At 34.0% G+C, this 16,666-nt stretch overlaps 3 protein-coding genes across 4 annotated transcripts; 2 read left to right on the plus strand and 1 right to left on the minus strand.

The window, feature by feature from the left end:
* The first annotated feature begins 1,344 nt into the window (after positions 1-1,344).
* Positions 1,345-3,886, plus strand: LOC110887226 (GDSL esterase/lipase At1g29670). Its single transcript, XM_022134995.2, has 5 exons — positions 1,345-1,619; positions 1,967-2,091; positions 2,616-2,861; positions 2,968-3,205; positions 3,615-3,886. Exons 1-5 carry the CDS (start codon positions 1,370-1,372, stop codon positions 3,821-3,823), a joined length of 1,068 nt encoding a protein of 355 aa, XP_021990687.1. The 5' UTR covers positions 1,345-1,369; the 3' UTR covers positions 3,824-3,886.
* A 5,527-nt stretch (positions 3,887-9,413) lies between these two features.
* On the plus strand, positions 9,414-10,671 carry LOC110890828 (50S ribosomal protein L18). The gene is made up of 2 exons (XM_022138479.2): positions 9,414-9,634; positions 10,147-10,671. Exons 1-2 carry the CDS (start codon positions 9,485-9,487, stop codon positions 10,540-10,542), a joined length of 546 nt encoding a protein of 181 aa, XP_021994171.1. The 5' UTR covers positions 9,414-9,484; the 3' UTR covers positions 10,543-10,671.
* Positions 10,672-11,119: 448 nt separating this feature from the next.
* LOC110890827 (UMP-CMP kinase 3) lies at positions 11,120-16,203 on the minus strand. Of its 2 annotated transcripts, none has more exons than XM_022138478.2 (9): positions 16,069-16,203; positions 14,885-14,945; positions 14,732-14,786; positions 12,915-13,032; positions 12,686-12,842; positions 11,839-11,919; positions 11,640-11,747; positions 11,475-11,547; positions 11,120-11,268 (listed from the first exon to the last, which is right to left on the minus strand). In XM_022138478.2, exons 2-8 carry the CDS (start codon positions 14,912-14,914, stop codon positions 11,479-11,481), a joined length of 618 nt encoding a protein of 205 aa, XP_021994170.1. In that variant the 5' UTR covers positions 14,915-14,945; positions 16,069-16,203; the 3' UTR covers positions 11,120-11,268; positions 11,475-11,478. The 2 variants fall into 2 exon arrangements, 1 of the variants encoding a protein (XP_021994170.1); XR_004871130.1 differs by having other exon boundaries at positions 11,121-11,268; positions 11,369-11,547.
* Between the last annotated feature and the right edge of the window lie 463 nt (positions 16,204-16,666).

The raw sequence follows: 16,666 nt of genomic DNA on the forward strand, positions 1-16,666 counted from the left end.
TTATATTAAATATATAAATAATAAATTAATATTAAATGTTATCCTAATTTATTAAAAATATATTTTTTTATTAATTTGTATACAAAATTATATTTATTCAACTCGTGTAAAACGCGGGGTTTTAAAAATTTAACTTTTATTTTTTACTATACAAAGTTACATTTATATAACCCGTGTAATGCACGAAGTTTTTAAAGATATAATTTTTTTATCATTTGCTATGTAAAATTAGATTTATTCAACACGTGTAATACACGAGGTTTTTAAGGATACAATTTTTTTTTATTATTTGGTAGATTTTTCAACCCGACTATACACGGGCTTTTTAAAGATACGGCGTTTTTAGTATTTAATATACAAAATTACATTTATTTAATCTGTGTAATACATATGGTTCTTAAAGATATAATTCTTTTTTAGATTTATTCAACACGTGTAATATACGGGGTTTTAAGGATGTATTTTTTTTTTATCATTTGGTAGATTTATTCAACCCGATTATACACGGGTTTTTTAAAGATACGACGTTTTTAGTATTTAGTATACAAAATTACATTTATTTAATCTGTGTAATACACATGGTTTTTAAAGATATAACTTTTTTTTTTATTATTTGATATATTAAATTACATTTATTTAACCCGTACAATATGCGAGTTTCATAAAGATATAACTTTTTATTATTTAATATATAAAATTACATTTATTAAACTCGTGTAATACACGGGGTTCTAACCTAGTTTTATTATAGTTTGAAATATTGTTGGGTTTGGTTAATGGGCTAAGACTTAGTGGGCTAGCTAGTTAGAAATTATAAGTGGGTAAAAGTATGGGTATTTGGGTTTAGTTAGTTAGGTATTAAAAGTTATATAATTTAGGTAGTATTTTTTTTAAATAAGAGTTTACTAAAAAAATTAAAATATAAATTCATAACACTTTTTACCTAAGGGGTGCGGACGAAAAATTTCAAAGGTGTGGTCGAAAAATTCCAAAGGGTGCGGACGAAAAATTCCAAGGGGTGCGGACGAGATTTTCGACGGAACTTAGCACTAATTTTTTTTCCCCGGGAGTGCGCCCGCCCACCTTGGGCTGGGCTTGGGTCCGCCCTTGCATGTTTGTCCGTCTGATTAAATGAACAAAACCATGTTCGTTCGTTTATTAAATAAACAAACTTTTAGCTAAACCGTTTACCAACTGTTCACCGAGCCCAAAGATATGATACGCAATTTTCAAAAGCAACGTGTTGAAATATTTATGAGAAAAAATTTGATTTTATTCAAAGTAATAATACCATGCTTTTATGTTCTATAAATAGCATGCATGTTGCATTCAAAATCCATATCCCTTGAATTTGTAGTCAAGAACAAATATGGCTTCTAAGCTTGGCCTACTCTTTGGTATCCTTGTAATTGCATTTGTGATGCAATTTCAAACGGTTATTGTTATTGCTCAACCACAAGTCCCGTGTTACTTTATATTTGGTGGCTCGTTGGTCGATAATGGCAATAACAATAGACTCGTGACGACACAAAAAGCTAACTACCTCCCTTATGGGATTGATTTTCCACAAGGTGCCACTGGTAGATTCACCAATGGTCGTACCATCGCGGACCTCATCGGTATCTCTCTCTTTGATAATTAATTTTTTTAGACCAAGTCTTGTTCTTTTGTTAAAGTATATAATAATATTTATGAACCATCACTCATTTCTCTTATCATTGTTTGGACAACAATTAACTTATCTTTTTAAGGGTAATTACTAAATACTAAAAATCACATGATATGATTTGATATGGCTAAAAAAGCCTCTACATGTTGATGTTACATTTCTTAGACTTAAAATTTTTTTCTTTACAAACAGATGATACATTAACATGCTTTTTTTAAAACACATATGGACAATTGTTGTATTTTATAAAGGATGATAATAATACCGAACATAACAAAATCCGTTGCTTGATTTTAGGTCAACGTTTAGGATTTCCTGAATTCATTCCACCGTATGCTACCGCAACTGATAGAGAGATCAGCACTGGCGTAAACTACGGTAGTGGTGGTGCTGGTATTAGACTTGAAACTGGAAGAAATCTGGTAAAATCGACGGTCCTAGTAACATTCACAGTATATATGCTATAAGAAAGGTCGACCCATGGGTCGGGCAAAGTAGGAGACCGCCAATGGCCCAAAATTCTGTAATTTTTTAAATTTTATTAAAAAAAATACTAGAGAAATTAAAAATTAAAACCCAATAATATTTACAATACAACCTAATATTATTTTTAAACGCATTAAGCATTTTTTTTAGAAAAAAAACTGACCTAATACCCAATAACCTTGTAATTTTGGCCCATTCAAACCCATTTTATTAACTAAAAAAAACTGACCTAATACCCAATAACCTATTTACTTTTTGGCCCATTCAAACCCATTTTATATTTAACCTAACAAACCCTATGTAGCCAAATTGAAACCCATGAATTTAGGGTCCAATTTTCAATTAAACCCATGAATTTAGAGATCTATTTTTTCTAGTCGTATAGGCCCCCGAATTCTCGTGGACAACCCTGATTATAAGTATAACGTTTATACTATTTGTACATGTTTATTTCTCCCAGGGTGACCGAATCAGCTTGGATAGGCAACTACTTAATCATGCAACAATAGTCTCGCGGCTTAAGCTCCTACAAGGCAACATCACATTTACAAATGAATACATAAATAAGTGCATTTACTTGGTAAATATAGGAACCAACGATTATGTTAACAACTACTTGATGCCCCAAAGTTACCTCACCGGCCGCATATACAACCCTGATCAATATGCAGCAATCCTCACTCAACAATACTCGCAACAACTAACTGTAAATATTCTGCTTGCCATAATTTTCGAGTTTGTTTTTATTATCTTTTCAGGCTTGTAATTAACTTTTTTTTTTGTCACAAAATTTTGTTTACTTCATATGACAGACTTTATACAATTTGGGAGCTAGGAAAGTTGTTGTGTTTGGTTTGGGTCCGATAGGGTGCACCCCTGCTCAGATTGCAAGGGTTGGCACTAATGGGAGACCATGTGTCGAGTCGATTAATAATATCACTATGTTGTTTAATAACAGACTTAGGCCTCTTGTTGATGATCTCAACAATAATTTACGTGATGCAAGGTTCACTTTCGTCAACGTTTCAGGCATTGCTGCAAATCGACTAGGTAAAGTGTAACGCATTCTTATATATAGTGGTGTTTCATTTTGATTCAAAACTCCCCTGTTTCTACTTTGTTGATTTTCATATATAATATTAAAATTACTAGCTTAGGAAATTACAAAAAATAGATAGGTTTGTCCCAAAAGTTTATGAAACATGTACACTTTTTTAGCCTTTTCCATAGTGTTTGGATCAATCAGAACCCCGCCAAGTTAGCTCTTTTTAGCGTTTAGCCGACAGCTAGAAGGCTTAGCCACCGCTTTTTTTGTTTAGCCAGCGGCTAAGTTAATTATTTGGAAATTGCTTTAAACATGTGTCTATTTTGAAATTTTTGTAATTCCCCCATTAGTTTATATCCTAATTATGAACATTGTACAAGTTTACTAAAATGTTTTTTTTTTCTCTTTTGCTAGTCTTGCCAAATGTACCTTGCTGTCAAATACAATCCAATGGACTATGTGTTCCAAATTCCATCCCTTGCCCTAATAGGACTTCGACCGCTTGGTATGACGGTTTTCATCCATCAGAAATTTCAAACAGCCGTCTCGCAGCAAGAGCATACATAGCGCGCTCTCCCTTGGATGTGTCTCCTAATGATATCAGTACTTTGGCTCGACTTTAAGATATAGAGATGTTGCATTAATAAAATAAATAATGTTGTATGACTTCACATGGAAGATAAATAAGAAATAATGATGGCAATATTAATAAGATCTTAGTATGTGTTTTTATTTCCATTCAAGACATCCATAAACAAATTTACTAAAATAATACTCAGGTAACCAACTTTTCTCACTTTCTTGTACGTTATGTTACAAAAATGAGCAACCAAAATTCGGGACTAACAAAACGTTCGCAACATAACCAACATTAGATAGCAAACGAAACAAAATTGGTCTCCAAATCAGTGACCAAAACCAAAGCAGTCGCAAAAATAGTCGTTAATCTTTAAAAAGTAAATAAAATAAATAAAAAATAGAAATCAATTCTTGTTGCAAATATGCATGTGAACTATATTAACAAAAAATAACATCGAAAATTCCCGTATCAGTGACCAAATGGAAATCGTCACAAAATAGCCACCGAATATCATTCAGTTCGAACTTTTTATTTTCAGAAAATAAAAATAAAGTATTAAACTTGGTTGCAAATCGAACGTAACATCTATATAAAATAAAGTAAATAAAATGCTAGCTCCATTGGTAATGAAAAATAAAATCAAAATAAAATAAACTTATGTTAAATAATTAGTCTGAAAGAAATAGATAAAAACGATTTGGAAAAACTGCCGTACAACCGATCACAATATTTTATTTGAAAAAGGTAATAATATGAAAAACGATCGCTAAACTAGTCGCAGTAGTTTTTTTCTTGAAAAAAGTAACATGCAGTTGCAAAATCCATTGCAAAAAGATAAAATAAAACCCTCGCAAAATCGGTCTCATAAAAGGATAAATTAAAAGTGGCCACAAAATTTATATTTAAAAATTGGTTTTCAGTCAAATAAAGTAAAATAAAAACGGTTGCAACACTTAACTTTAAAAGGTAAATTTTGGTTGCAAAAAGATAAAACAAAAATCGGTCGCAATAGTTACTCTCAAAAATAAAAACGTGGTCGCAAAAAAAAGAGAAAATAAAATCCAAAATAAAAATGTGGTCGCAAAAAAGAGAAAATAAAAAGGGTTGGGATATTTACTTATACAAAAGTAAATGCACTCACAAAATTGGTCACAAACTAATAAAACAAAAAAGTTGAAAAAACAAAAGGATGAATTACGACCAATTCGGTTCAGTTAGTAACAATATTGGTCGATAATGATAAGTTTTTATCAAATGGTCATACTCCACCCTAGACGCCAATGGCTTAGCTTTGTGGGGGCGGCTGACCCCCCGAACTTTTCGCTCGTTAGTGGAGAGTATGTAGTTTTCATATAGACAATTTGGGTATATACGTTTTTGACCCCCCAGTTTTATAGAAATTTTTGTTATATACATTTTCGACCCCCGATTAGAAATCTTAAGTTTCGCCACTGCTAGACGCACTTAACTTTTCTCAATTGATAGCATCATAAATAAACTTTTATTATACAAAAGGATCATTCTGTGTACTTACAATAGGACAGAGTCTAAGTAAATAACTATAACGGTACAAATTCTAAATCTTTTTCTACTTCTATTACTCATTCTTTGTTTTTTTGAACGGCTAAAGAAAAAAAGGACATAATTAGCAAGAAGCTAGAACGTACCAAACCATCAATACAACAACAAAGAAGATCAAAAATAAAATTTACACCAATCCTCCCATACAATAGAATTACAATAGAATTTGAGTTCCCCCTATATTTAATCCACATAAAACTTGTTCTTTTAATCATCTCCTTAAACATGTTGATGAAACTCTCTTATTAATATAAACGACCTCTTTTGCTTAAAACAGCAAGTTGTAAGGATCACCATATGCACCATCTTCCTATGCATCGGAACCTTGTTCAAAGTTTTATGAAGCTCAAAGAAGTCTACGCTAGAGAATGCAAAAATAGGAGGGATGTTACACACCAAATGCCAAATTATGTTAACCATCCAACATGAGGCCTGCTCAATCCAGGCTCTTCATTGTTGGGTTCTTTTATAGATGTATAAAGGCCCAGTCCTATTTTTATAGAGGTATAAATGCATGTGGATAAGATATTAGGTGTTCTTTTAACAGGCACAAAATTAGAAGAGTGTTTTTGAAGCCTTAAGAAAAAGAGAAGAAGATTTTCATCACTTTTGAACCAGAGACTGTCGATTTTGCCGGAGATTGAACAGTTGGATCGTTCTGGTTTTCGTACAAAGTCTTCACAACATTTGGCCGACCTTATGCAATGGTTGGTGTTTGTTAATCACATATAGAACTTTGGTGACATTCTATCTTTTGTTTTCGTTTTGATTCATATGCTTGAAGTGGTTGAGTTTAAGTATATTATGTTTGTTGTATGCCTCTATTATGCCTAGAGAAGACTTTGTATTGCTCTAGTTTTGTGATAGTGGATTTGAAGCAACTCTAGTAGTCCCGTGGTTTTTACTCTCGTCTTGAGATGTTTTCCACGCTAAAATTTGGTGTTTCTTTGTTATTGTTTTTTTTGAACGGTCAACGAATCCTCCAAATGGGCTACTGGCGAAATTCACCGTATCGGGATACACTCGTCTCCGAACTGGGGAAAACCCTCACCTAGGGCAGAAGCCCGTGAACACTCGCCCAAAGGCATGACAGTGCGGTGAGGTAAAACCCATTCAGTTCAAGGATCGAACTAGCGATCGCCGCCTACTCACCTAGTCTCCCATCATCACCAGGTGTTGCTGAAAACTAATGGGGAGAAGCAGGAATTGAACTTGGGTCTCTTGGAAACCGAAGTCTCTCCCGTACCACTCCACCACAAGCTCATTGGCCTTTGTTACTGTTTTTTGGTTGTTTAGATTGTAGTCGGTATATCCTATTTGTTTGCATCCTCATAGGTTCATTCAAGTTTGGGATTTTTTTTGGTTAAACGAAGTTTGCTTCCGCGTTTTTGTTTACTGCTTGTGACCAGGTTTCGTGTTTTCCCCATCAGAATGGTATCAGAGCCATTGGCTCTTGTTATTGGGTTAAGATTTGTTTGAACGGTGGAAACTAACAAGTATGATTGTGAATTTGAATGGTTCTAATTACCGTGTTTGGAAAGATAAGATGGAAGATCTCTTTTATGTGAAGGATTATTATATGCTTGTGTTTAGTACTGATAAATCTGATGCTAAAACAGATGAAGAGTGAAATATCTTGCACAAAAAAGTTTGTGGTTATATTTGCGAATGGGTTGATGATAATGTTTTGAACCATATTAGCAGTGAGATTCACGCTCGTACTTTGTGGAACAAGCTTGAGGGGTTGTATACTCGGAAGACCGGAAACAATAAACTGTTTATGATTAAACAATTGATAAATTTGAAGTACAATGATGGAACTCATGTCACTGATCATTTGAATGTGTTTCAGGGTCTCATTAATCAGCTTGCAGGAATGGGTATTAAGTTTGGAGACAAGATACAAGGCTTATGGCTTCTGGGTACTTTAGCGGACTCTTGGGAGACTTTTAGGACTTCATTGTCCAACTCTGAAGCTAATGGTATCATTACTATGGAATTGGCTAAAGGCAATATTTTGAATGAAGAGATGAGAATAAAATCACAAGGTTCCTCTTCACAATCAGATGTCTTGGTCACAGAGAGCAAGGGGAGGTCAAAGTAGAGGTTCGAGTAACAAAGGGAAGGTTTTGATTAAGTCATAAAATGGGTTTTTTTAAAAGAGGGTTTTTATAGTTGTCTTTAAATAAAAAAAATTACATAGAGTTTTGTTTTTAGTATAGAAGAAAGCTTATGATTCACTTTTCTATATAAAGAAAAAGAGAGAGAAAAGAGGGAAGGGAGATCCAAGAAATATGAACTAGAGAAAACATTTTGTTTAGAGACGAGTATTCTTTGAATTCTTCCATCATTACTATCTTTATCATTTTCTTTTTCCATGTAAATTGAAAACACCTTAACCTGGTGTAACTTGAGCGTATCTCCAGCAGTACATACCACTTCAGCTGTTGCACTATGGGAAACAAATATGATCGTCCAAAAGAGGCACGAAATATGTTTTAAGGGACTCATATTGAACACGAATCCTCAACCACAACCGTCAATAACAGTTTGTCCATTCTTACAAGCGAAGAATCGTTCAAGAAGATGCAGTTCAAGTTCTCTTTGTAGGCAAATTGAAAGATTGTACAAGAACACGCGATTCAAATTCTCGTCGAAGACAACTGTTTAAATCACTTTATTTTACATAAAGTTGAATTTTATGTTTAGTTTACGTTCGAATTTATATACGATATTGTACTAATTATTTCGTACACGAATAACAAGAGTATCATTTTTATTATTTTATAAATTTTATTAATTTTATTAATAAAAAAGTAAACAAATTTCCTAAAAAACAATCAAAATATTGGTCAATGATGATCAATTAGGGTAAATTATGACCGATTTGGTTAATCCCAAATTATCTAAATTTTAATCACTTTTCTATTAACAAATTGGTTTCAACATTATGTCTAAAACTCCCATATGACTCGTATTGTTTCGAGTCGTGCAAACTTTATACTTATGGGTCACATGACTCGTATAATGTGAGATCATCCCTTGTGACTTAGTTTGTATAGAATTACTCGTATGACAACTCCAATCTGTGTGATCGTCACCCCATACGACTTGTATGGGTCGTCGTCTAGAACTTCAAAACTAACGGGTTTTGCTGTGTTCGAATTTCTTCATTCTTTTTTTATTTTTTTATTATGATATCAATGTAACACATGAATATAAGAAAATTGTTATGGCCCATTTTTGCTAGAAAACCTAATATTCACCATAATCTCTTAATTTTGGCCTTCTAAACAAGTTGTTAATTCACTCTTGAATCATAGCCTTACTGAGTTGTTTGGGTGTTGATTAGGGGTGTGCAATAACCGAACTGTTAACCGAAATCGAATCGACCGATAAAACCGAACCGAAATTAACCAAAACGAATTAACCAAAAGTCGGTTAACGGATATTTTTTTTACCATCGGTTAACCGAACCGAACCATTTAATTTTTTTATACATATTTCTAGCTTTTATACTTCTATTTCATGTTTTATACTTTCATTTCATGTAATAATACATCTATTTCATTTATTTATACATTCATTTCATTTATTTAAACATCTATTCATGCATTTATACCTCCATTTCATTTATTTTTACATCCATTTCATGTGTTTATACATCTATTTCATGTATTTATGCCTTCATTACATGTATTTCTAAGCAAAAAAAATTTGCCCTTGTTTGAATTGGTTATTAACCGAAAATTAACCGAACTGAACCGAAAACCGACAAATTAACCGAATTAACCGAACCGATTAACCGATGACTTTGGTTACAGTTATGGATAATGCTAATAACCGAACCGAACCGAACCGAACCGAACCGAACCGTGCACACCCCTAGTGTTGATGATGGGTTCAATACCTTGATAAATGCGTTGATCTTCAAGGTCTGTTTTCTTCATATCACAAACATACCTAGTAAATCTCACTTACAGAACACCATACAACCGTCAAAAGTCAAAACCCAAAAATTGAGGTCAGATATGAAAGGAAAGTTAAAGCTTAGGGGTACAATCTGAAAAGGTTGATATTAATCCATTCATTATCCTTCCTACTTCCATTCTCACTTTCTTCAATGGCGGCTTCATGTTCTTGTTCATCCTTGACTCTCCACCCACAATTCTCTCAATCCCTGAAACCCCTTTCTTTATCATCATGTTCTTCATTTCGGCAATCGAATCTATCAATCAATTTACTCAAATCTAATCGCAACCTCAAGAACCAGGTACCCTCATCTCTTTCATTCACTTTTCTGTTTATGCCGATTATAAGAACAACTCTGATTATGGGTTCTTATCAGTCGTCTACTAGGGTTTTGGGGGTGGATTTTAGAACAAAGTAGTTGCTAATGGAAGCTTTAGGGTGAATTATCTATCTTAAGTTGCAATGCACACTAGTTGTTTGATGAAATGTCTGTCGCTTTTGAGTATCTTATATCTAAAGACTTCAATCTCAAACAGTTGTCAACACATTTCAAATTATATGTATAGAGATTAAAACAACCCTTAGTCCCTTATTTTGCATTTGGAAAAGAAAAAAACCCAAAAAACAGGCATAGCGAAACTCAAACCCATGAACTTTAGGTTAGAAAACAAAGGATTTAACACTACACCAGACTTGGTCTTTTTACTACGGGTAGGTTCCATCTAATCCTTGCAAAATTTAACATACTGTCTCTACCAAAATTTTTAAAAACATTGCAAAATTTAACTATGTTTTGTTACTTTTATTTTATAGGGATTTGTTGTCCAAGCCGCGTGGACGCGAAGATCACGAAGCGAAGCAGAAAAACGCCCCAACAAGAAATCATGGAAACAGAGGACGGATATGTACATGAGACCATTTCAACTAAATATTTTCTTTTCCAAAAGATTCATCCATGCAAAAGTGATGCACAGAGGTACTAGCAAAGTGATATCGGTTGCCACCACAAATGCAAAGGATTTAAGGAACACGTTGCCCTCGCTCATAGATAACGAGGCTTGTAGAGTCATCGGGAGGTTGATAGCCGAGAGATCAAAGGAAGCCGACGTGTATGCAGTGGCTTTTGAAGCAAAAAAGAACGAACGGATTGAGGGGAGGCTCGCAATTGTTCTTGATACTATTAAGGATAATGGTATTATTTTTGTTTGAGCTTTTAGTAAATAGACAGTTGGCATAATTGTTGTTCGAATTCTTGATGTTGGAAAGTTTAGTGTATCTTTTTTGGCATTTTTACAACTAAGTAGACATGGCAAAACGAGCAGGTTTAATAACGCGTAATTTTGTTAGTGCAAGATGCGCGGGGTAATATGTCATTTTTAGTTGTGCGCTGTCGACTTAAAAAGCTTTTTGTCCATTCATTTTGTGTAGAGTCAAAAGTTCTCTAATTAAACTATTTCGCGGGTTAATGGATCGACGGCATTTTACATAAACTTAAACACAACGGCAACCCGAACACGACCCACTTAGTTGACTTGAAAATGAACCTGCTTAATCAGAGCTTTCTGAACATTCAAGAATATAAGATACTACCTTAACAAAAAGATGCCTTTTAAAACAAGTGTATAATAATAAACAGGTCAACCATAAACCCGAAACCTGTTTAGCTAAACGTATGACTGAGAAACACCCAAACCTACAAATTTCATATTAGTCTATTACTCGAGATATTTGACTCGTGACTAGGATCAAAGGGTCAGCTTCAAATCTCAAGTATTATAAAATAATCAATGATAATAATGTTACGATTCGTTGTGCAAGCATATGATACATATAAAGTTTGTTCAATCTATATAACATTTGATGATTCGTATAACCTTAAACTAACTCACCATGATCGGTCTCGTGGTACATTGATGCATCGCCATATCAACCAAACTGCAAATCACAGAAGACGCAATAATTTCTTTTAGTAAATTAAAAAATAAATAAATAAACTGTGGAGGAAGTTTAAATGCGAAAATGGCCTTAATATTACACTTGTGTTCACTCAAATTTGCTCATGCTAGGCTCAACTTGGTTAGGGACCCTCTTTGACAAGCGATTCATTAACTCTAGTCAACCGCATCAATGGCATACTTTACCTTATCATCTAATAGGGGCGAAAACAGCCTTTACCGCTTCAAAGACTTCTCCGGCAGGCTTACCAGCATCAATCTAAGACAAAATATGATCGGTTACCGATTATCATATAACCATAAACGACAACTTAAGTAGCAAATAACCAAGGAAACTTATATTTTTATTACCTTTTTTACCTTCCCCTTAGAGTTGTAATAGTTGATAACATCGAGACTAGATTCCAAAAAAACTTTGAAACGCTTCCTTATTGTGTCGATGTTATCATCTACTCTCCCCTTCATAATTCAAATAAGTTAAATTCAGTTATCACTCTTCACTTGATGATTTTCAAAAAATGGATAAACAAGTCATATGCCAAAGTCAAACCTGGTTGCGGGTCAACAGACGCCTCTCCATCTCTTCCTCAGAACAATCAAAGAAAAGAACAAACTCGGGTTCAATTCCAGTCTATATAAACCAAAATATTCAAATTTCAATGCCAAATGCTTACATGAAATAAAAAAAACAAAGAGTAAAATGCCTTTTTCTTCCCGAGGTTTTGCCAGTTTTGTGACTTTCGTCCAATTGTTTGTTTTTCGCATCTGGATACAAAAGGTTTGAAATTTTGCCATTTTCATCCGGCTCGTTAACTCCATCCATTTTTCTCCGTTAAGTCAAGGGTATCTTCGTCTTTAAGTTAACAAACTTTTGGACAATAGTCGAAAACTGGACAAACCTCATGGACGAAAATGGCGTTTTACTCTAAATCAAGAGTGAATTTTAAGGATTGTCCTTTATCTTTATAACCATTTTCAGGCGCTGTCCTTTATGTTCAAAATTGACGAGTTTTGTCCTTTATGTTTTCATATCATACACGTTTTGTCCTTTAGGCCTAACCCAGTTAGTTTTTTCAGTTAAATTTGGTCATGTGCTTTGCACATGAGGAGGGCATTTTTGTCAATTCAAAGGTTGCAGAAACTTTGAGCTGTAAATCTGCCGTTGAACTTACCTTTGAATTGAAAAAAAAGCCCTCATGTGCAAAGCACATGACAAAATTTAACTGAAAAACTAACTGGGTTAGGCCTAAAGGACAAAACGTGTATGATATGAAAACATAAAGGACAAAACTCATCAATTTTGAACATAAAAGGACAGCGCCTGAAAATGGTTATAAAGATAAAGGACAATCCTTGAAATTCACTCCTAAAACAAATTATATGAACACAGAACTCACAATTGACTCAAAGGCTGCCCGGTTTTCCTCATTACGAGGAAACCCGTCAATTAGAAATTTGTCATTCTCGTTTTCCAACATCGCCTTTTCAAGAAGCTTAATCGTTATTTCTGAAGGAACAATTACTCCTTCAGACATCATGTTCTCAATCATGGTCCTATAAGCCACTTAGAATAAAGACAGTTACAAAGAAACTAATATTCACGATATAAAAATATAACTAACGTACCCGTTTTTAGACCCGGATTGTGCTTCGGCCCGGAGAAGATCTCCAGCACTGAGATGGGTATACCCGAAGTGCTCTACAATATTTGCACATTGTGTACCCTTACCACTGCCCGGGCCTCCTGCTCGTGAAGTAAGATAACTAACGATGAGATGCGGTGTCATTTTTCATTGTGTAAGTTAGGGGTAAGCAAAAAAAAAAAAAAAAAGAAACGATTTATTTAAAGATCGGACGGAAATAACTGCCCAAACTAATAACGGACAAAACTGGCTTTGCTTTTTCAAACCGAAAATTACGGTTTAGTTTCGGTTATACCCCGTTCCAAAAACAGAACCACACCGAACTAGAGGTGCACATTTTGGATAATTTTGGTAACCGGTTCGGTTAACCGGTTTAGGCGGTTATTTTCTCATTTTTGCTTTAACTGGTTATTACTTTAACTAGTTAAGTTATTCACATAAACCGGTTGTTTAAAAAAAAATCACGTTTTCGGTTTTTTTCCCGGTTAACCTAATGTAGTTATGGAAGCGATCAAATGGCACAAGAAACAATTGATAATCGAATGATCATAACGAACCAAAAGGTTCAAGAACGAAGTTCTTATAATATTAAAATCAATAAAAAATTACTTTAAAATAATAACCCTAGACCCTAATTTATAACTAAGACTCACAACACTAATAGAAAACTAAATGAGATTAATTGTTGCCCAGAATCTTCTTAACGAACAATGAATATAACAATGGACGAATAAACACAAACTAACCTTGATTGAATAAATATAAATCTTGAATGTATGTACAAGTGAATTGAATTGAGAGTAGCAAATTACAAATGAAATCAATCTATCCTATTTATAGTTTCCTACGGGTACGAGTGAATAGACGTGTCTCTTCGTGAAAGGTCGTGTCTCTTGGATGTGTGGTTGTGATTGAATCTTGAAGAGGTGTGTTGATTCTCGTCCGCATGATCAACAGTCGCGTCCTTTCCTTGTTGCCTTGATACCGGTTCGAAAATGGTGTGTGTAGGAGACACACCCATTCGGTTATTGAGGGAAGTTTCAAACTTCCATCTTGTCAACTTTGGTCCTTCAACTTTGTAACCGCCACTTACTAATAAATCTAAACTATCTATCTAACTATTAACTAATTACATAATAAACCCTAATACTTATCGGATGTGAAGAGATTATGATTTCATTAATTAGGAAATTCGAAATTTAACAAAATAAAAGATAATCTTGATGCTCCGCATCATAACCGGTTAAAAATAACCGATTAATAACCAGTTACTATTCTAGATATCTATAACCGGTTACAAACCAGCGGTTAATATTAACTAGGAACCGGTTAATGGTGTACCGGTTATTAACCGGTTTCGGTTAACAAACTGGTTTTTTTGTGCACCTCTATGCCGAACTTGTTTGAATGTTTGTTACTGGATTCATCATCCAAATTCATTAGTAAGTGGTTAACAAAAACTTTAGGCCAAAAGTTTTTAGACGGACTCATTATTTTGGGCCAATCTTTTTGAGGTCCAAACACTATAAACTCAAATGTAAAACCGACCTGTTAGCAAACCGAACCCATATATAGAAACGAAAAACCGAAACCGATCAATTTCCTAAAGCCAAAATTTCGGTTTTGGTTCAGTTTGAGCCCAAAACCGACTCATGCACACCCCTATTCTAAGTTCCTAAAAGTTATTTTAGACCTTTCGGATAAAATGTTGCGAATGTTATGAGGAAACGATGTTATTAGTATGATCTTTTCTCTAAACATGATTATTTGGATCTATAAACTTTGAATTAAAATACTCACCTAGGACAAACACAATTTTGGGATTCTTTTCACTAAGAGTAGTTTTGTTTCTTTCCTGCAATCAAATATCAATATTAATTTAGCTTCTTATTAAATAAATATTTTATTCCAAGGTAAACTAAAGCTGAGAAAACAATGACACTATATAGCTACCGTATTTGCAGCATCAACACTAGTCCCCATGAATCCACACTAGAGCGTGTTTAACTTAATCCTGCATCCAGCAACAGGATGATATAAGAAACTGCTGCCAAATTTTTATCATATTTGCTGGAAATGATCAACACTTATGCCCTATCTAATCATCAAATTCAAATAAACGAGACGACTTTTCTAGTTAACAAAGGTAAATGAGCTCAACCAAATCAATAGACTGAAAAACTATAGACTGAGTACATGACAATGATATATATATACAAGACTGTAACTAACTCTCATGTAACTAACTAACTCACATGTAACTAACTCTATATACTCTAATTATGCCCCCTCAAGCTAAACGAGGAGCATCCACGTGAAGCTTGGACCGCAGACTGTCAAACCGAACACTAGACAATCCTTTGGTCAAAATATCTGCAATCTGAAGTGTAGTGGAAACATACCGAACATGTAAAATGCCCGTCAAAACCATGTCACGAATAAATGCAAGTCAATCTCCAAGTGTTTGGTGCTTACCATAGCACAAATTCTCAAGGGTAAACCACAAATCTAACACAAATTCTCAAGGGTAGACAGTCAAATCCAATCTGCAAATGCTTACCATGTTGGATCAAATCAAGCAAATTTCTAGTCGCTACTACATTTCTACGATAATAAACATTCTAATCATATACAAATTCATCGTACCATGTGAAAGTTTGTGTTCTAAAATATGAGCATTGACTGATTTCTGCTTCAAACTTGCACAGTATCTAAACCTATTTTCACAAATTATAACTAAACTCACTCAATACATAACCAATTTTTAAGTATAGAACTGCATAAACAACTCATGTAACCGCTATCCGGCCACTAATTACACCAAAACTGGTTATGTATTGAACGCACCGCGATAAACACTGTATTAACCAAAGCACATGAACAAATTCTGAAGTTGTAACATATTATGAAAAAGACATAAAACTTTATAAACTTCTCCATATCCATTAACAAGTTTCTACTTTTATGAAGATCAACGGTCAACAGATGACAGTCAATAAAATCATAGTACGACGGATCATGAATTATGATTTTAAAATGATCAAACACATGTAATTAACTTAAAATCAATAAAATCCTGAAGAATTTAACAACTGTGATGAATTGAGTAACAGATCACGTTTACAGATGAATCTTACCGATTCGAAAGAAGACGTTGATAGGTTGATGAAATTGGACGAGAGATTTGACGATGAAATCCTGAATTTTCAAGGATTTTGTAACACCGTTGGTTGCTTCCTTGAAATAGCTCTCGGGTCGGTCCGTACTTTCGGATCTTTGTCACTTTTTTTATTGATATTAATCGAATGCGTTGGTACGTAACGACAAAAAAGTACTATGTAACGTAAACAAATCTCTAAATATAATAAAGCAAAAGTATAAAATCTGATGTGTCAACACCACAATCACCCTCCCTTCTCTCTCTCCTACTTGTCAACTTCTCTCATCTTCATATCCCATGTGTCATTTCCTGGTATTTTTGTTTTTTTTGTGTAATATTTTTCATACAATTAAAGCATAATGTACAACTATTTATAGCACAAACATAACCCTCCTCAAACCAGCTTATCTGGTTCAAATGGTCAGACACCTCTGCGTTTCCAACTTTCCTCAAACAACTATATCATTCAAAATTTGAATTCATTGTTTCCCCAATCCATATATTCAAAACAAATTCCAAAACTGAGAGAGAGAAGATACCTGACGAGAGTTGAAAGAGAATAAGAGATTTCAGGC

The sequence above is a fragment of the Helianthus annuus genome, chromosome 11 (assembly GCF_002127325.2).
Source record: "Helianthus annuus cultivar XRQ/B chromosome 11, HanXRQr2.0-SUNRISE, whole genome shotgun sequence".
NCBI lineage: Eukaryota > Viridiplantae > Streptophyta > Magnoliopsida > Asterales > Asteraceae > Helianthus > Helianthus annuus.